The sequence below is a fragment of the Balaenoptera physalus genome (genome assembly GCF_965194825.1).
Source record: "Balaenoptera physalus genome assembly, chromosome: 15".
NCBI classification, from domain to species: domain Eukaryota; kingdom Metazoa; phylum Chordata; class Mammalia; order Artiodactyla; family Balaenopteridae; genus Balaenoptera; species Balaenoptera physalus.
Genome location: NC_138894.1, coordinates 16,298,085 through 16,319,194, shown reverse-complemented (window position 1 = coordinate 16,319,194; position 21,110 = coordinate 16,298,085). Strand labels below are relative to the sequence as shown.

The 21,110-nt window shown below is 46.3% G+C and overlaps 1 protein-coding gene across 7 annotated transcripts in view; it reads right to left on the bottom strand.

Annotated features, from left to right (window-relative positions):
- Positions 1–21,110, bottom strand: part of REEP1 (receptor accessory protein 1) — a 114,136-nt gene that overhangs the window by 45,066 nt on the left and 47,960 nt on the right. For all 7 annotated transcript variants that reach the window (XM_082426891.1, XM_082426896.1, XM_082426892.1 and 4 more), the window contains exons 2-3: positions 16,306–16,378; positions 4,328–4,404 (exon numbers count right to left, since the gene is read on the bottom strand). In XM_082426891.1, coding sequence (XP_082283017.1) covers positions 4,328–4,404; positions 16,306–16,378 — 150 coding nt within the window. The remainder of the gene's footprint in view (positions 1–4,327; positions 4,405–16,305; positions 16,379–21,110) is intronic.

The following is a 21,110-nucleotide window of genomic DNA, read 5'->3' as shown; positions in this document are numbered from 1 at the left end:
CATCACAAGAGCCTCCAGGTTGGGCTACTCAGATTCTGTGTTTCCCAGAGGCCTTGGGGTATCTTGACTCTACCAACACAATCACCACCAACCAAGTCAACTCCCAGCCATTGTACCACCATCCCAGCCTTCATTCAAGAAGTGAAGGACCCTGCACATTCCGTAAGGATAAGCCCTTGAACTGCCCTGACCTTGAGGACGTGTTTGAGGAGAAAAGGCCAGATGCAACCATCACATCCAAGGCATACGCAGAGCACTGGGGTGCATGGGGCAGGTGTAGTCTCTCTATCCTCCCAATATAACACCTTCACACTTGAAGGGGTAAGGGTTTTCGAAGAGGGTTGGGCAAGTGACGAAACTGTCAAAAACACATACAATTAATGTGTATAGAAAATTTCTGGAAGAAAACACAACTAACCCTTTTTTTTTTTTGGCCTTGCGGCTTGCGAGATCTTAGTTCCCCGACCAGGGATTGAACCCACGCCCTCAGCAGTGAGAGCGCATAGCCCAAACTACTGGAGCACCAGGGAATTCCCAAAACACAACTAACTTTTTAAAATGTATTTATTTTTGGCTGCATTGGGTCATCGTCGCTGCGCACAGGCTTTCTCTAGCTGTGGCGAGCGGGGGCTACTCTTTGTTGCGGTGCGCGGGCTTCTCATTGCGGTGGCTTCTCTTGTTGCAGAGCATGGGCTCTAGGTGCACAGGCTTCAGTAGTTGTGGCTCGCGGGATCTAGAGCGCAGGCTCAGAAGTTGTAGTGCACAAGCTTAGTTGCTCCGCAGCATGTGGGATCTTCCCAGACCAGGGATCGAACCCGTGTCCCCTCCAGTGGCAGGTGGATTCTTAACCACTGCGCCACCCAGGAAGTCCCGAAAACACAACTAACTTTTAACAGTGGTACTTCTGGGGAGGGAGCTGAGGGCCTGCAGGAGGGACTTACTTTTTAGTGTATTGTTTCAATTTTATTTTGTCATGTGTATGTAGTATTTTATAGTTTTTAAAAAATTAAATGAAATCACTTACACAAATTGTGAAAAAAGCCACCATCCTATCTCTTCTGTGACCATACACAATTGCTGTCTTCATCTACATAGAAAGTTTTTAAAATTTACCAATGAAGAGGGAACTGCCCTGGTGGAGGGGTGGAGAGAGCAGGATGGGGATGAGTGAAGAGTGAGGGGAAGAGTATACACCTGAGGGGTGATCTCCAGTCCTGGAAGTAAACAAAAGTTAAAGATGCTTCTAGGAAGCCAGAAGGTGCAGGACTACCCCGCCCCCCTTTCAATTATAAACAGCTTAGAGCAGCTGAGTTGGTGCCATTCCCTGAAAGGGAAAGAGGGCCCTGTGTCTGATGGGTCTATCCCGTGTCCATTCCCAGGGCGAGAGGGAGGATGGAGAGGAAGGACTCTCCTAGAAGGAGACCATGATCTGTAATACCTGGAGGCTGGCAGGAAAAGAGAAAGCAGGCTGAGGGCGTGTCCAGGCTGTGAGCTGAGGCAGGCAGGGAAGGGCCCCAACGAACCATTCCCTGCAGAAGCAGAGCCCACGGTGCCAGGAGAGAGGCAAGGGACCCTCACTTTCCACCCACAAACTGCCTGGACAGCGCCAGTTCAGAGGGACCAACGAGCGACCAGATGAGGCCTCCACATGGGTCAGGAAGAGAGGGGGATTCTACCCATACCTGTACACATGCTCCAAATACCCTAGTTGTCAGATGCCTTCCTGTGGCATGCAGCACATGACCTTGATCCTATGGCCTTCCTCCCCATGTTACCCACAAATATGTTACCTTATGTAGCAAAGGGATTCTACGGATGTAATTAGGGTAATTAATCAGCTGATTTTAAGATAGGGAGATTATACTTGATTACTGAGGTGGGTCTAATCTAATTACCTGAGACTTTAAAAGCAAATGCAGAGATCTTTCTCAGGCTGGTAACAGAAGAAGATGGAGATGACATGCCATTGTTGGCTTGAAGATGACAGGGTGGCACACGTCAAGGAAATGGGGACCTCAGTCCTACAGCCACAAGGAACTGAATTCTGCCAACAACCTGAATGAGCCTGGAAGTGGAATCTCCCCAGAGCCTCCAGATAAGAGCCTAGGCTGACCCACACCCTGGTTTTGGCCTTGTGAGCGCCTCACCAGAGTTCTCAGTTGACTCCACCTGGACTTCTAACTCACAGAAACTGTGAAATAATAAATTTGTATTGTTTTAAGCTGCTAAATTTGTGGTAATCTGTTACTGCAGCAACAGAAAAGTAATACACTGGGACTTCCCTGGTGGTCCAGTGGTTAAGAATTCACCTTCCAATGCAGGGGACGTGGGTTCGATCCCTGGTCTGGGAATTAAGATTCCACATGCCGCGGGGCAACTAAGCCCACGCACCACAACTACTGAGCCCACGGGTCACAAACTACAGAGCCCACACACCACAACTAGAGAGAAGCCCACACGCCGCAGCGAAAGATCCCACGTGCCACAATGAAGATCACGCAACCAAGACCCGACGCAGCCAAAAATAAATAAATAAATAAACAAAAATTTAATTTAAAAAAAAAAAGTCATACATCTCCCAAAATCAAAATCAAATCAATCCCAGAGACAGTTGTTGAGCACTTATTAGGCACGAGACTAAAATTCCAGGGCCATGGGTAAAACGTATTCCAGCTACCAGGGAACAGCATATCCATCATCAGGCAGGATTTCCACCCAGGAAAGAGCAGCAAGGCTGAAATGCCAGAAACCCCCGGGAAAGAGCTCATGAGACTAACGCTCTCTCCGCTTTTGTTCATGATAAGGGACAGGAGGACAGCAGGAGGCCACCTGGCACCAGACAGAAGGAGGGCATCATTAAGAAGGCTGCACGACATGAAGTGCTGGCCACGCTCTTTAATCGACTATACAATCCTCACTGGGTCTGGCCTGTTCTCCTCATCTCTGCGGGACAGACAGGAACCTCCCCACTGTAGCTCTGCACAAAATGAGGTCCACCTCCTAGTGCCAGCCTCTGAGGTCTGGGGAAGACAAAAAAATGGCTCAGCAGAGTTCCATCTCGAGTCCTGGAGACTCAGCCCCGTCTTCAGTCTGTTGTTTATCTGGGCACAGGACAGGGCAGAATGGCACAAGCATATTGAATTAGGTAATCCAGATTCCTTCCTTCCAGCTTAAGGCCATAATAGCTGAGACATCTATCTCTCCCAGTAGAGATGAAAGCCAGGCTCCTTCAGGGGAAAAACTACACACTGAGGTCATTAAGGCCACTGACCCAAGACAGGATTCAGTCAAGTAGTGTTCAGAGAAGTGGATGTCTTTGATCTAGGACATCCCAGAGGGTAAGTCCAGGCTAATCCTTTTTGGGGTAAGAACTTTTTCTTTTCCCAAAATGGAAATATCTTTATTATTTTCCCTGATGAAACCTGATCATGGTAAAACATTCATACAACACAGCAAATGTGAAACTGACCCCATGATCCCAAGTTGCAGAAATAACCTTTGCTAACCGACAAGTATTTTCCACACTATTTTTAGTACACATTCACATGTGCACAAACTCAGACCCTTTAGATACAAACAGGATACTGTATATTATTCACAGCCTCTTTCAGCTAAGACACAATATATGAATACAAACACCTAGCTTATGACTTTCACTTGGTCCATTGCTGTAATAGCTGCATTGTTCATGAGAGAGAAAAAGCTGTCCATCGAAAGGGGACTGATTAAATAAATTATGATCCATCTATACCATGAAATTCTATGTGGCCTTTAAAAAGTAGGTAGATCTATTTATGCTTATGTCAAAGTATTTCAAAAATAAATTTAAGAAACAAAGAGAGAACTGTTAGGTATACTACAGTACTATTGTTTTAAAAAAAGGAAAAGTATGTGTATATGTGTGTACGTATACACACGCATACATATTTTACAAGTATATACAATTGTGAAAAGCAGTAATGGTGAGAGTGAATGGTGTAGGGGAGAAACTTAGTTCTATTGCACACATTTGTGTACTGTTTTTCTCCTTTTTATTTTTTTTAACATATGAATGCTTCTTTACCAACTCCATTAATTGAGGAATTGTGTTTATCTTGCCCATCATTATATCATTGGAAGAACGATACCTGCTCTTATATGGTCATTCAATAAATATTTACTTGAAGAACAATTTTACAGACTAATTGATTTGAAATGTTCCAGTTAGCATTCCTGCACCTGCTTCTCTGTGCTGATAAGGTTTGAGACTGCTTTCAGACCTTCCCACCTCTCTCCCGACACTTGGCAACATCTTTCCTGGAAAAGTCCCAATTCCTGGAGTACTTACCAACAAAGGAAGATGTCGGTGAAAGTCTCTGCTGTGGTGAAAAGTGCGAATATAATCCAGTACATCATCCATTTGACCTGTTGAAAGAGAAAGCAACAAAGCTGGCAGAAAAGGTCAAGGACGAATGGCTGCGAACTTGAAGAGAACAACAAAGCTGGCAGAAAAGGTCAAGGACGAATGGCTGCGAACTTGAAGAGAACAGGCCCCGACAGTGGGTGCTGAGATGTGCCCAGGCAGAGGGGCCTGCACTGGTAACCCCTTTTCCTATCTTTCCCCAGGTTGGTCCAGTTCTACTCCAGACCTTGGGGCTGGGTTGCGGCAAACAGGCTGTTTCCACAACTGACCCAGGCTCAAGCTCTAAGTAGACTTTAGGTGGCCTTCAATAGCCCTCAGGTGAGCCAGGGAGACCTGAAGACCAGCAGTGACTCGGGTTTCAGTCAGGTCATTTGCCCAGGACTAACACCAGGTGAATAAAGTTTTCAAGCCTCCACAGAGACACACCCTGGAATAAACTTTAACCTGGCCAGACTCTCTGATATGGAATGATGGTAATCCTCACTGGTCATTTAAAAACCCTTCCAGGGACTTCCCTGGCGGTTCAGTGGTTAGGACTCCATGCTTCCACTGCAGGGGGCGTGGGTTCAATCCCTGGTCGGGGAACTAAGATCCCGCATGCCATGGTGTGGCAAAAAAACAAAAACAAAAACAAACAAAAAAACCCTTCCATGTGGGAAAGCCCCATAGTCCCTCCCAGAAACTGGATCTTTTCTTTTAATCTCCCCCATGTGACCATCCTTTTCCATTTCTACTGTCTCTCTTCCCCAATTGAGGCCTTGGTCCCCTCTCTGCTGAACTACTGCAGGGGTCTCCTGACTGCTTCCCTGTCTCTTGGCTTTTCCCTCACCAATCCATTCTACAAACTATCCCCATACTAATCTCCCCAAAAGCATGAACTCAACCTACTAATCCTCCATTTAAAATCTTCTAGCCTGCAGCATAAAGTCCAAATTCCTTAGTCTGCTCCTTCTGGCTTTTGGAAATGGTGGGATAGTTTGTATTGGACTAATCCTCTTGCCAATAATGATAATAAACTCTGAACAAAATATTTTATTTGATTGATTGATTGATTCATTGATTGCCTGCCGCGCCGCGCCACACGGCTTATAGGATCTTACTTTCCCGACCAGGGGTCGAACCTGCACCCTCAGCAGTGAAAGTGCAGAGTCCTAACCACTGGGTCGCCAGGGAATTCCCTGAACAAAATATTTTAAAACAAATGTTTGAAGGCTAGAAAAGCTATCAAAAGCTGGCAGAAACTGGAAAGGATCCAACTCTTGAAATAAGGGGACCACACCAGAGTAAATCCATGTTGATGCAGTTAAGGAAACCCCCTAGCTGGCAAATCATGGGGCAGATAAAACTCCAGAAGAAACCCATAGTCTTATTTGCCTGAGGAAGTGGAAAATAGAGTTTGAGACTGCCAATGATGCTGGAAACTGAAAAGGAAAAATCCCCAGTAAGAGGGAAGCCATAAGGGGGTAGGCCCCCAAATCCACAGATAAATTCCTTTCAGTTTCTTGGCTGGCTCCTGAACTGCACAGAATCAGGTAATATTCCAAGGTGACTGAGTAAAATACAGCTGGAAAACTGAGAGTTGAGCAGAGATACAGTTTCTGCCCACTGGAGGAGAAATCGAGCTTGGAGTTCAAGTTCTGTCAAATTAGAGGAGCTTGGTAAACATCTGGGAATTTCCAGTGAAACACCTAAAAGGCCATACCTTAGGAATAAAAATTATACCCTAGGACTAAGAGATTAGCTCTAGGACTAAGAGCAAAACTGAAATACACCTGCCCCAATAAAACGTAAAACCTAGCTGCTACAAGGTCAAGATGATCTGTCAGAATTTAACTGCCTGTGAGAACAAAAATTAACGTTCTTCACAAGAAGGCAATGCAGATCTAGAGTTCCTATGATGTATTATACATAACAGTCCAATAAACAAGAAAAGCTATATATATGAAGAAACAGGAAAACATACTCCATGGTTAAGAGAAAAACTGGTCAACAGAAACAGATCCATATTTGACCTAGATTTTATAATTAGCAAAGACTTTAAAAAGTATAAATGTGTGTTGAGACAACTAGATATTCACATGTGAAAGAATGAAGATGGACTTCTACCTCACACCATATACAAAAAATGAACTTAAAATGGATTAGAAACCTAAATGTAAGAACTCTTACAAGAAAACACAGGAGTAAATTTTTGTGACCTTGGATTAAACAATGTTTTCTTTTTTTTTTTTTCACATTTTAAATCAGTTTATATACAATGAAAATCATCCATTGAAAGTATACAATCCAACGAGTTTTAGCAAATGTATACACCTGTGTAACCATGACAACGGTCCATACATACAAACATTCCCTCTCTTCCAAAATGTCCCTTCTTGCCCCTTTTTAAACAATGTTTTCTTAAATGTGACATCAAAAACACAAGCAATGAAGGAAGGAAATAGATTAATTAGACTTTGTCAAAATTTAAAACTTTTGTACTTCAAAGGATACCATCAAGAAAATGAAAAGACAACCCACAAAATGGGAAAAAATATTTGCAAATCAATATCTGATACGGTATTTGTGTCCAAATAATAAAGAACTCATACAACTCAATAATAAAAAGACAAAACCCAACTTAAAATGTGCCAAGGGCCCATATCTTTTAGAAAATGAATCAATAATTAATAAATCCAATACCTATTTATGATAAATGGTACAGGTACTTTGAAAGTACCTGTTTATTCTGATGTTTTTCTTCCTAAATTGTAAGTTCCCTGAGGGTAGAGACCAGTTCTTCTTGCACATCATTATATCTTTTGTACCCAAAACAGTTCTTGGCACATAGTAGGTTCTAGGTGAATATGTTTTAAATGCCTGGATTAGAATGTTGGGTGTTGTGAATGGAAAAGAAAGAACGGTCTCAAAAAGGTTGAGATGGAATATACTTTGGAAAATACTGGTCTAGGTGGCTTTTTGAGAAGACAAAATTAGATAGCTTGCAAAGCAACAGATGCTCCCCATGAGATGGATGGCTAGGTATACACGGGATGAAAGGGTCCTGGTGAAGCCAGGGCATGAGTGACTGATAGTTATGGAGCCTCTCACACTAGCAAGAAAGTAAAGAAAGAGTCAATTTAGGGAGAAGAAGCTAAGCTCCATGAGGTAGAGGACAGTCTGAGGGTCCCGGAGGACATCCAAGAAGAATGCCCAACAGGCCTCTGGAAAGGCAAAACTAAATCTCAGGAGGGGGGTTAGGGCTGAAGACAAAGGTAAGGGAGCCAAGGCAGAGAGGAGGCTGGAAGTCTTAGCCTAAAAGAAGTTTCCATCATATACTCCTCCATGTTAAAACGCTTTCATGCAGAAGGAAGGGTCTGAGAATGACTCACTGAGCTTAACAAGGTAAATGAAATACTGGTGACTCATTCATGGAAACCATAAATAAATTACCTGGAAATGGTTTTCCCCACTAGGCCTCAGAGAAACCAAATGTAAGTTATTTTTCCAAGATTTGAAATAGAACTTGCCAGGTTTGAGGGATTCTACCCAAAATTCCCTGCAAGATGAGGGGGAGCTTGGGTGGGCCGGCATACAAAAAAGAGACAGAAAGTTATTGCTGATTTGCGAGGTTATCACTGGGGGCAACTCCGGAGGGGACAGTTGACAGCATAACTGGGAATTCCCTCTGGACTGGTCAAGCACAGGAATGAGAAGACAGGAGAGCAGTGGTAACCCTAGGCCATAATAAAGAGTGGGAAGCAGAGCTTGTTGACCTTCCATGAGCCACAGAGGTGGGCTGAGACCCCACAGCCCATGAGACCCTGCTCCCAGGGCTCCTGGGAGCCTGCAAAAGGCCTCCCCCATGAGCTGTGGAGACAGCAAACTCAGCCACCTCTTAGCCTCGCCTCACCTTTAGCCTCCCCGACGCAGTCACACTAATATTTCTTGAGCCTCTCACACTCCCTCCTGCATCCGGGCCCTGCTTCAGCCTCACGGGGAATTCCCTATGCCAAATGACTGAGAAAGGACAAATGTGAGCCTGGCTGACAGATGAGTCTGCACCATCTGCTGGCACGAGCTCACAGTGGACAACTGTATAGTCAGGGGTGACCTGGAAAGAGTGGGGAAGGAAATTCCCTGCAGGCAGAACTTTGAGCAGCACAGTCAGCCTGGAAGGAGAAATGTCCTGAGGTAATACATTTATACTGTCACCAGGTTTATTAACTGTGTTTTCTTATTTTCTGTAGTCTTGATGCTGTGACATCTGGGGTCCTGCTGACTGGAGAGAGACTGCCCCCTCTAGGACTAGCTAATTCTTGAGACATTCTTGCCCCAGAGCAAACATGCAAACTGAGCAATCCAGGATCCATACTCCAAACTACCTCCTTTATGGAGCTCTCGTAGGTTGAGCCAATACTTCCCAGCCCTAATCATCCCAGGACCTGGTACCAGATAACTAGAGGCAGCCCCCACACCCCAGAGCCTGCTGAAATTATTCCAACTAGCCAGTTCTAAGCTTGCTTACTCTGCCTTGCCTTGCCTTTCCCACAGAAACCATGATAAAGGTCATTGCCCACATTTTCCCCTCACTTTCCCTCTAACTCCTCACTGACCCTGGTGCTTCTCCATGTGGCCCTGCATGGTGTGCTGTGCCTCCTACTTCCAGGGAACTGTGAGTAAAACCTTCTTCCTCCGTGAGCCATTTCTGTGTCTGCATGCCTTACCATACCTGATTAAAACAAATCTGGGATACATTTTAAAACACCAGGTAAGAATTTGGATAGATGATGAGGTACTTGGAAGGGACAAGACTGAGCGATTGGTGTTGAGGTGGTTTGGAAATTATATGAATGGGCCCCCAGAATGCAAATATTTGTGGTTCTTGCTAATGCTCACCAAAAGGTCCTGATGGCAGAGGAGGCTCTTGGTAATCAGGTGGATGAGATGACCAGCCCTATGGATGTCTATGAGTCTTTTACCTCAGCATGATATTGCATGTTCAATGGGCTCATGGACCAGTGGTCATGTAGACAGAGGGAACACATGGACTCAGTAATGTTCATCCCTCTCACCAAGGGCGACCTGGCCATGACCCTGCTCAGACACCAAGTTGCCAGCAGTAGTGACTACGTATCTCTAGGACAGTACCATATCTTAAGGCACCAGCCAGCATCCTGGGAGCGGGCTCATCATAACAAGCCCCTTCCTTCATAGAAAGGGCAGCATAGACTCTTTTCTGGAATATTCATTTAGTGGGTATGTGGACTTGCTTTTCCCACTGCCATGTTTCTGGCAGCCATAGAGCAAGCTGTGGACTCAGTGAGTGCCCTTTTCATTTTGATGTATCCCAACATTGCTTCTGACCAAGGGCTCTCTTTTACAGCAAAAGAAATATGACAATAGGCTGATGTTTTGGGGAATCACTGATCTAATCATGTACCCCAATGCCCTGAGGCAGCTGGCCTTATACAATGCTACAAGAGCTTTGGAGAGTTCCAGAAAAGAACCAGGTGGGAGTCAGCATTCTGTGAGGTGATATGCTGCCCTAGAGAATGCAGTTTCCTCTCTGAACTAGTGACCAACACAAGGTACTGCATCTTAGCCAGAATCTAAAGGTTCAGGGGCCAAGGAAATGAGGGTGGTGTTTCTTATGATTAAGCCTAATGCTAGCTCCTTTTAACTCAAAGTGTGGTTCATGGGCTGGCACCACTGGAAACTCCTAGGAGCTTGTAGAATCTCAGACCCTACTCCAGAGCTAATGGATCAGAATCTGCATTTTAATAAAACTCTCTATTTATTCATATGCATGTTAAAGTTTGAGAATCACTGGTCTAACCCACTCACAACACTTCTGCTTCTCATCCTCAAACCTCTGAGCTCTGCTTTTTAATAACTTTAGTACTCGAAAGATGGATGCTTCCATGAGGGATATAAAATGGTTCTGATGAAGTGGAAGCAGAGACTAGAAGGTCACCTGGCCATTTCAAAAACCACCATGCCACTAGGAAATAGATAATAAAGGGACTTACGGGCTTTCATGGGGTGACTGATCCTACTTATCAAGGGGAACTAGAGTTGCTGCTACACAATGTGGCAGGAAGGAGGGTGGATGGAATTTAAGGGTCCTCTAGGGGATCCCCTAGTATTGTCTTATTTAGAGGTAAAGTCAATGGATCACTACTACGACCCTACAGAGGTAAGACTACTAAGGCCTCAGATTCCTCAGGAATGAAGATTTAGGCCACACGCTTGGAGAAGAAACCACACTGAAGGCACCGGGGAGCACTGGATGGATGGTGGAAGAGGGAAGTAATAGGAAACGTTGCGAAAGACTTTGGAATGGGTGTCCCGTGGAATGCTAGGTGCTGTCCAGAGCAGCCTTCCGAGTTATCTTAATTCTGCAGGTGTCTTGTTTTACAATGTCTTTGAGCTATTTCGCAACTTTGTAAGTTTCAGAAAACTGAGTACAATGCAAATAATTTAGTCTATAGATGTGCCAAAGAATTTTGTCCAATGGAGGTACAATTGGGTCCAATGGCCCTACTTCCCAAGAAATCAGTTGAATATCTATGAACAAATTCATTTAGTCATTCCTCAATGCTTCTATATATCTGTTCTTTGGAGTCTCCTTTGAACTGTTTTTTAACACCTTACTGGTTCTCTCATTACTTAATGAGTTAAGTAAAATTTTCAACATGTGTTAATTTTATATTTGTACAAGAATCATTATTTTACCCTTTTAAAAATCATCTTTTAACAAAAGACCAACTATGAACTCATGACCACTTGCCTAAATAAGGACTGTGCCTTCTATCCATTTTCTTCCTTTCTGTGTTATGTATAGATTTAAATATTTTAACTAATTTTATTTTTATTTATTCTCCTTCTCCCCCTAATATAGTATATAGGGTGTATCAGTGATGGTTCACTTGACAATTTAATTTTTAGAGTGTTGAATATAAGGTTAGATCCTGTCAGAGCCGGAGGATACTGGATCTGGAGCTGGACTCAGATGAAGAATTGGATTTAGCAAGCATCAATAAATGAGTGGCACAGAATTCTTGTTGGAAGGTTTCTTTTCTTTTTCTTTTTGGCTGAGTTGGGTCTTCGTTGCTGCACGCGTGCTTTCACTAGTTGCGGCAAGTGGGAGCTACTCTTCGTTGCGGTGCGCGGGCTTCTCATCGCGGTGGCTTCTCTTGTTGCGGAGCACGGGCTCTAGGCGCGTTGGCTTCAGTAGTTGTGGCTCACGGGCTCTAGAGCACAGGCTCAGTAGTTGTGGCGCACGGGCTTAGTTGCTCTGTGGCATGTGGGATCTTCCCGGACCAGGGCTCGAACCCGTGTCCCTTGCATTGGCAGGCGGATTCTTAACCACTGTGCCACCAGGGAAGTCCCTGGAAGGTTTTTTGTTTGTTTGTTTGTTTGTTTTAAATATTTATTTATTTATTTATGGCTGTGTTGGGTCTTCGTTTCTGTGCGAGGGCTATCTCTAGTTGCGGCAAGTGGGGACCACTCTTCATCGCGGTGCGCGGGCCTCTCACTATCGCGGCCTCTCTTGTTGCGGAGCACAGGCTCCAGTCGCGCAGGCTCAGTAATTGTGGCTCACGGGCCCAGCTGCTCCGCGGCATGTGGGCTCTTCCCAGACCAGGGCTCAAACCCGTGTCCCCTGCATTGGCAGGCAGATTCTCAACCACTGCGCCACCAGGGAAGCCCTGGAAGGTTTTTTTAAAAGCCAAAACCTGGGTAAAAAAGTGGATGTGGATGTTGTGCAGCCCAAGAAGTAACTGTAATATAGATCATTATACTATATATTTTCATATATATAATATACAGGCATACCTCGTTTTACTGCGCTTTTTTTAATGCACTTTGCAGATATTGTGTTTTTTTTTGTTTTGTTTTGTTTTTTACAAATTGAAGGTTTGTGGTTAAGCAAGTCTATTGGTGCCATTTTCCCCAAAGCATTATCTTTTAATAAAGGTGTGTATCGTGTTTGTTTAGACATAATGCTACTGCAAAATTAACAGACTACAGCATAATGTAAAGACAACTTTTATATGCAGTAGGAAACCAAAAAGTTTGTGCGACTCACTTTTTGGTGATATTCATTTTATTGTTGTGGTCTGAAACCAAACGTGTAGTATCTCTGAGGGCGTGTGTGTGTGCGTGTGTGTGTGTGTGCGCGCGTGTGTATGTATTTTTTTTAAACTACCAGCATCCAAAGCCTTCTCATTTGGAGGGTGTCTCCCAGCATGCAGGTCTTTATGGGAGGCAAGGCCTATTATCCAGGCTTGGAAAAATCAAATGCCCCTATCCAGGGTTTTGAATCTTCATGAAATGTTCCAAAGCCATGGGCAGCTGGCAGCCAGTTCCATGGTGGTGACCTGGGCAGCAGCTTCCTAACCAGACCCTTCCTGACGTATAAGCTTGGCTGTCACCCAGCCTTCTCAGATCTTCCCCAATTTCTGAGTATCTTTCCCCAGGCTTCTAGTTAATCCTACAAATTCCCATAAGTTCCTTTCTGTTTAAGTTTTTGTCTCAAAACCTTGACTAGTGCAGTAAGTTTGGAAAGACATAAAAAGCTATGAACGTCAAGAGTAGTGTTTCTCAAATTGAGGATCTTGTTAAAAATGCCGATTTTTCTTCAGGAGGTCTGGGTAGGGCTTGAAACTCTGCATTTCTAACTAGCTCCTGGGTGATGTCGATAACACCAGTCCACAGACCACACTTTGGGTGTTGAGAACAACAGCACTGAACGTGGGACTTCCCTGGTGGTCCAGTGGTAAAGAATCCGCCTTCCAATGCAGGGGATGCGGGTTCGATCCCTGGTCAGAGAACTAAGATCCCACATGCTGAAGGGCAACTAAGCCCGTGTGCCACAACTACTGAGCCTGCACGCCTCAACTAGAGAGCCCATGTGCCACAAACTACAGAGCCCATGTGCTCTGGAGCCCTCGCGCCACAACTAGAGAGAAGCCCGCCCACCGCAACAAAAAAAATCCCACGTGCCGCAACTAAGACCCAACACAGCCAAAAAAATAAAGAAAATAAAGAAATATTAAAAAAAAAAAAGAAGCATTGAATGCTTGTAGAGAAGTGGCTGGAAAGTAGGGAGAGCAAGATCAAGAAGGTTCAACACTGTCTAATGGAGTTTGGACTTCATCCTGCAGGTAATAAGCAGCCATGAAAGGATCCAGGGGGAGTAAATTGAATAGATTTCCATTTTTCAAAGGCTTGTAGAAGTGATGTAGACAACAGAGCATGAGATGAGGTACAGGAGGTGGAGGAACCAGTTAGCGGTATGGCAGGCAGAATAACAGCCCCTGCCCCCAAAACGTCCTCGTCCTAATCCCCAGAACCTGTGAGTATATTACATTATAAGACAAATGGGACTTTGCAGTCATTAAGTTAAGGACTTTCAGATGGGAAGATTATCCTGGATTATCCAGGCAGACCCAATGTATTCCCATGATCCTTACAAGTGGAGAACCTTTCCTGGTTGCCGTCAGAGGGAGACGGGATTACGGAAGAACGGTGGGAGACGCCATGCTGCTGGTTCTGAAGATGGAGAAGGAGGCTCGAGCCAAGGAATGCAGGTGGCCTCCAGGAACTGGAAAAGGCAAGGAAATGGACTCTCCCCTACAGCCTCCAAAAGGAGGCTTGATTTCAACCCAGTGAGACCCATCCAACTTCTGACCTCCAGAACTGTGAGATAATACATTTGTGGGTTTTTTGTTTTTGTTTTTTTTTTTGGCTTCACCATGCAGCTTGTGGGATCTTAGATCCCCGACCAGGGATCGAACCTGTGCCTCCTGCAGTGGAAGCCTGGAGTTCTAACCACTGGACCACCAGGGAAGTCCCTCATTTGTGTTCTTTTAAGCCACTAAATTCATGGTAATTTGTTACCGTGGCAATAAAAAAATCAAATACAGGGGGCCACTGTGACATTCCAGGGAATGATGATGAGAGCCTCACTGAAGAGAGAGGTAGCACAGAAGGAGAGACCTGGTTTGAAAGATTATAAAGAGGATAGAGAGGAAGGGTCATAGTCACCACCTGGGCGTCTGGGTGGGGATGGGTGGTGAGGAAGGGACAGGAGTTAAAGGAAGTTTCCAGGTTTCTCTCTTGGACAAATGGGTCTGTTGGTCAAAAGGAGGGAAAGAAGTGAGTGTGAATGCGTGTGGGAGAAAGCATGTGAGCATGCACGCAAGTGTGTGAGTTGAGCACATGTGAAAAAGCGCAGGAAAAGGAGGCAGGTCTCCCTTAATACCACTGGGCGCCTTGCTTCCAGTTCCATTTTTACCAAGAAACTGTCTAATCTTAGCTCTCAAGCTTTCCCTCCTGGGAAAAGCACGTGCTCACCGCCAGCACAAACAGTTGCTCTGCTTGTCAGTTATATTTTTCAGTTTAAATTAATGATTGCCGTTATAGTCATAAACCAGGCTCCTGTGAGTTTAGATACAGCAAAACAATTCACCAGGGTTTGCTCTCTCCCGGATGAGTGGACAGCGTTGAGTTTCTACCCCTGCAAATCGGAGGATCAGACCTTGAACTGCGGTGACCCCTGCTTTGCTTCCTTTCCTGGCACAGCGTCCCCCGTCCCCAGGCTGGAAGCAGTCGGGGAAAGGGTGACCTGGAGGAGGCTGCCCAGGGCTTTCCCGTGGGCGGAGTCCATTAGGAATCATGAGGTTCTGTGCTTGCAACTTAACAGCTATTTATAGTTCACACTCTGAGATTCCTTCACAGACACATGCTGGGGACCCAGCCTCCACAGGAGAACACGCCCCGTCTGGATCCCCTGCTTCGTAGCAAATGCAAGCCAGGCAAGCAGTTCTAGGAAACTCAGAGAGAGGGTGTAGGCAGCTCTAGTTGAGCTGATCTGGAGGTGGCTGGTTTCATCCGAAAGACATCCTGGGAAAGCTGAGAACTTCCAAACCTGCTTTGAATGATTTCTTTGCCTGTGCCTAACTTGCCAAGTGAGCTGTTCTGAGTAAAAGCAGAGCAAAGACCCTTTGTCCCTCACAACACTAGGCGCTAGCATTGTTGATTTCCACCCACTGCTCAGATAAGGAAACCGAGGCTCTTGGAAGTTAAGATTCTTGTCAAGCATTGTGTCAGTCAGACGTCAGAGCCAGGACTTGACTTCAGTCTCTTGATGACAACATCTATATCTTTCGTACTTCGACCTGGGATACTGTCCTCCCTGGGGAGGGACACTCCTCCCTCCCCAGCCACCCCCCACAGGTCTTCATCAATCAAGGTGTGGTCTGAAGGTTCTCCTGCGCAGAGGTGCCCGGCACATTTAGGGCTGTGACTGGGGCACCCAAATCACCCAACAGTAATACAATCCTCCCACCAGTAAGTACTCCTAATCCCCTGCCCATGTGTTCAACCCTCTGCGAGGTGCAGTGGGAAACAGTCACAGGACGATGGTAACTCCTGCCCTCTAAAAGCTTACAAAGCAACAGGGCTTAAACAGTGGGGTGTTCAAATCACAGAACCGGCACGGGGATCAGAATTGCTAGGCAGGGTCTGCTGGACTTTAGGACCTGTGCTCCTGCCCCCAATGCCAGACTGTCTCCCAGTAATGCTGCTTTCCAGTCCAGACAAGGAAACTGAGGTTCAGAGAGATGAAGTCACTCTTCCAAGGCCATAGAGTGGCCTGTGGCCACTGGGGGCCTCCTATTCCAGGTGCCATTTCCTCTTGCCAGGCCTCCCCGCTCTGCTCACTTCCACACTCTAGTTCTAAAGAGGAGGTCTAGCCGGGAGAGGACTCCTGGGTCACACTCAGCAGGTCGCCGTACTGCCCTGCTCCCAGTACCCACCAAAGAGGGCATCTGCGCCCCGCCCCTGCACTTCATGCCCAGCTTCCCCCATCTAACCCCATCACCACCACCACCCCGCCCCCCAAAAGTGCTACTTACATATTCTTTAATGTCCTTCGATTTCACAGCCTTGTAGGAAGAATATGCAGGGTAAAGGGTGCCAAATATTAGCCTGGAGGGGAGAGAGAGGGGAAAAAAAGAGAAATGTGGTTTTCATTCATCCTATTTGATGGAAAATGTCATCTTCGATGCAAGAAGCATCCTCCAAGCTACAGAAAATGCTGCTGTGAGGCTTGATTAATTTTTCTGAATGCCCTGGCAAATGTCCCATGGCTGGGACATGCTTAGGAACCTCTATGTCCTGTTACAGCTCCACACCCACTTCGTTCAATCTGTCATTTGGCAACACAGCAGGGTGGTTTGAGGTCATGAAGCCAAAAATGGGGCCATCCTCTGGAAAGGCCGAAATTATATCTGGGGAGCAAGATAAGACAGCTAAGGGGACAAACGAGCAGTCTGAAAGGAAGCAAGAAATTTAAGAGAGGGATGGCCACAGTGCCAAAGACACAGGCAGCTTGGGGAAGCCCACTGGATTCTGTCACAAGCCAGCTCAGAGAGGGGGGGTCTCCCCAACACCCCCATGCTGTCCCGCCCCCTAAGCAGTATTCTCAGATACCAGGGAGAGTCTTCCTTCCTCTGTGAGCCTTTCCTGACCTCAGCACCCCCTGAAGATGAGGTTCCTCTCCTGTTCTTCACTGCCACTCCCTGGATAGTCCCCTTTCTCAGCCCTTATCCATACCACGTGCAATGGTTTATTCAATGTCTGTCTCTCCCACAAGACTTTTAAGTTCCACAAAGTCGAGGATGGTGTCTATCTCGCTCATGTAACCACACCCCCTGGGTCTGGTAAGTGCTCAGTAAATATATGTTCACTCTGGGAAGTTTCAGAGAGTGGTGAAGCAAAGGCCAGAGCCATCCAGGGGACACTCGTGACCTTGGGACTGAGGTCTCAGCAGCAAGGGGATGCCAGACAGCACTGGTCTGATTCAGCAAAGCCTCGGGCACAACTCCGCAGGCTCCAGAGAAATAAACACACCGTCCTTTGGCACAGATGCCCTGCTTATTAGCCACATCTTCCAGGGTGGTGTCCAGCCCCTGCCCTGAGGCAGCGTGTGAGCAGCAGAAGAGACAGGTGGAAAATGCATCTCAACCCAGTGGCCCACGGATCTGCTCCTCCGTGAACCCCAGTGGCCAACAACATCTCCTGAGCGGTCACGGAGGTGGGAAGCATGGGCACCCAGGCAAGGGAGGTCAGTGCTCCGTGCGTCTGCTGGACTTGCATGTGAAGTGGCTGCCAGCATCCCCCCACCTGGTTCCCTTTTGACAGCACAGGGACAGCAAGACGAATTTGCTTTCCAGTCTCTAAAAGCTCTGAAACACAGACATGGAAGGGAGCAGACTCAGTATTTCACTGCCCAGGGGAGGGAGAATGGGATGAAAATGGCAAGCTCTTCTAAATCTATTTTGGAAAAAAGAAGTAACAAATGAAGCAGGTCCAAGCCAAAGGGGCTTGGGACTTATGTCCATGCAGACTGAGTCCCCCTGACAAGGCCCTTCTCCTTCCTGGCCTCCCAGACCCCCCCCTCCCTTAGCTCCAGACCCTAAGGCCAGCAGCTGTCCCCCAGTGAGCCGGGCTCACAAGCTCACAATCTGTGACTTCCTGCTGTCTCGCTCTTCTGCCTGAATTTTAGTGCATGATCTTCCCACAACCCTTTTTTTCCCCCCTGAGAAAGTCTCACTAATCCTTTAAGACCCATCTCAAAAGAGCCACTTCTGTGAGTCTTTGATCACGTGTCCCTCAGAATTTTCTTGACACTTGTTAAGTCTATTACAGTCCTTATGTAGTAGTTTTAATTAAAAAAAAAATTAAAAATAATGATATTAATATCACTGAGTGGGGCTTCCCTGGTGGCGCAGTGGTTGAGAATCTGCCTGCCAATGCAGGGGACACGGGTTCGAGCCCTGGTCTGGGAAGATCCCACATGCCGCGGAGCAACTGGGCCCGTGAGCCACAATTACTGAGCCTGCGCGTCTGGAGCCTGTGCTCCGCAACAAGAGAAGCCGCGATAGTGAGAGGCCCGCGCACCGCGATGAAGAGTGGCCCCCGCTTGCTGCAACTAGAGGAAGCTCTCGCACAGAAACCAAGTCCCAACACAGCCATAAATAAATAAATAAATAAAAATTAAAAAAAAAAAATATCACTGAGTACTCACTAATGCCAGGCACTGCTCTACAGCCTGTATATTCTCTCAATTCTCTCAACGCCCATACGGGATAAGAATTCTTACTACTCCATTTCACAGACTAGGGACTAGGCACTGAGGCCCAAAGAGACACAACAGCCAGGAGCCGAGCTGGGATGTGACCTGGGTGGGTAGCCTGACGACAGGCTTACTGTCTTCTCCAGGGCTGCCTGGGCTGGTTGAGTCAGACCATCCAGGCCTGGGAGATTAGTGGGGTCCCTAGCACCTCACACAGCCCTTGCCCAAGTGGGTGCCGGACGAATGTCTGATGGGTGAATAAATGTCAAACAACTGCAATCTCTCTCCAAGGAAGCAGCCCACTTGAGAGATTCACGTAACTCTCTCTACAAGGTCAAGAGGAAAGCGGTAGAATTCTTAGAAAGATCTAATGCTGCTTAAGAGCTCAAGGTCGGCTCAAGAGCAGGAAGGGAAGGCTTGAGTGCCATTCTTTTTTTTTTTAATTTTATTTATTTATGTATGTATGTATGTATGTATGTATTGGCTGCGTCGGGTCTTCCTTGCTGCACGTGGGCTTTCTCTAGTTGTGGTGAGCGGGGGCTACTCTTCATTGTGGTGCGCAGGCTTCTCATTGCGGTGGCTTCTTTTGTTGCGGAGCACGCGCTCTAGGCGCACAGGCTTCAGTAGTTGTGGCGTGCGGGCTCAGTAGTTGTGGCTCACGGGCTCTAGAGCGCAGGCTCAGTAGTTGTGGTGCACGGGCTTAGTTGCTCCGTGGCATGTGGGATCTTCCCGGACCAGGGCTCGAACCCGTGTCTCCTGCATTGGCAGGCGGATTCTTAACCACTGCGCCATCAGGGAAGCCCTTGAGTGCCATTCTTTAGAGAGGAGACGGGGCTCTGTGCTAATACACTCCTCCCAGTTTTCTGTGAACGAAGCCTTGCCCGGCGCCTCAGAGCCGCAGAGCTCTGCACCCACCCTCCCTCTGCCCACTGCCATTTACTGCTACCCAGAAGGCCCCTCCCCAACTTACTGCCTCCATCTGTCTGCCTGCTGCATTCCTCCTATCTTTGCCCTAATTCCTCCTACTGCTCCAAATTAGGGGCCTTCAGCCGGGTTGCCTCTCCCACCTCCTCCACAGCTGCAGTGGAGGGACCATGAGCCTCATGTGGATTCTACCCTGTAAGGCAGTGGTTCCCAACTGGGGGTGATTTAGCTGCCTGGGGGACATCTGGGTGACGTCCGGAAAGTGGTTGTCACAGCTGAGAGAAAGCTATTGGTATCTAGTGGGTGGAGACCAGGGACGCTGCTAAACGTGCTACAACATACAGGACAGCCCCGATAAAGCACCATCTAGTCCACAGCATCAGAAGTGCCGAGGCGGAGAAATCCTGGTCTAGGGTGATGTTTCCCGGTCCTTGGGTCCTGGGCCCTTCACCCAACCATCACGGGCAATCTGCCCCAAGAGTTTTTTTTAAAGTGCCCAGAGTCCCAGGCAGACAGCAAATGCAGTCCAAAATGGCAAAGACCATACACCTACCCCATTGGCCAATGTCAGGAAAATGCAACTCTGAAGCTACTTATCAACTTCTGACCAAGGAACAGAGGTACTGCTCACAGGAATTAACGGTTAACTGTGGCACTAGTTATTGTCACCGAGAAGGACTGCCCACCATTCCCCGGAGCCTGGAGTGACTGCAGGGGAGCAACTGTTGGCCTAGGGCTCAGCTACAAGCTGTGGCACCACCGTTACTAACTGGGGCCAAGACTTTTGTAAAGCATGAAACGACAGTATCTTCCACAGTCTTCTCAGGTATCTTAGTGTTGGGCCAACATTTCCCAATGCCAAATTATCTTGAAAATTAAAAAAAAAAAATCAATACTAGCAATATTTTTTTCTGAAATTAATTTTTAAACGTAAAACAACAGGCCTATTTGTACAGTTGTTCATGTTATGATAAAACAAACTGAATTTAAGAAACGGTACACCATAAGAGCAGAAAGTAAGATCTACCCCAGCTTGGAGAGGTCTCTGTAGTGTAGTGAATAGGGTATGGGGTTTCAAGGTTGTCTGACAGACTGAATTCAAATTACGGCTCATGCTATGGTAACATGGTGATTTGGCATAGGTTTTATGCTCTCTCAATCTCAATTTCTTTATGTGTAAAAAGGGGAAGAACAATAACTATATCGTGGTTTGTTGTATGGATTAAATGAGCCTGAAGAAAAAAAAAAAGAAAAAAAAGAAATGGTACACCACATAGGGGCTTCCAGAATACTGAATTTCTTGACCTGGATGGTAGTTATGCAGAGTTTTGCTTTATAATCACAAATGTATATTAAACTGTACACATATGTTCTATGTACTTTTCTGTATGTACATGTTATATATAATTTTTATTAAATAATGTGCCATATTAAAAAAAAAATTTTCTAACAAATGCTGGAGAGGGTGTGGAGAAAAGGGAACCCTCCTACACTGTTGGTGGGAATGTAAATTGGTACAGCCACTATGGAGAACAGTATAGAGGTTCCTCAGAAAACTAAAAATAGAGTTGCCATATGATCCAACAATCCCACTCCTATGCATATATCCGGACAAAACTATAATTCGAAAAGTTACATGCACCCCTATGTTCATAGCAG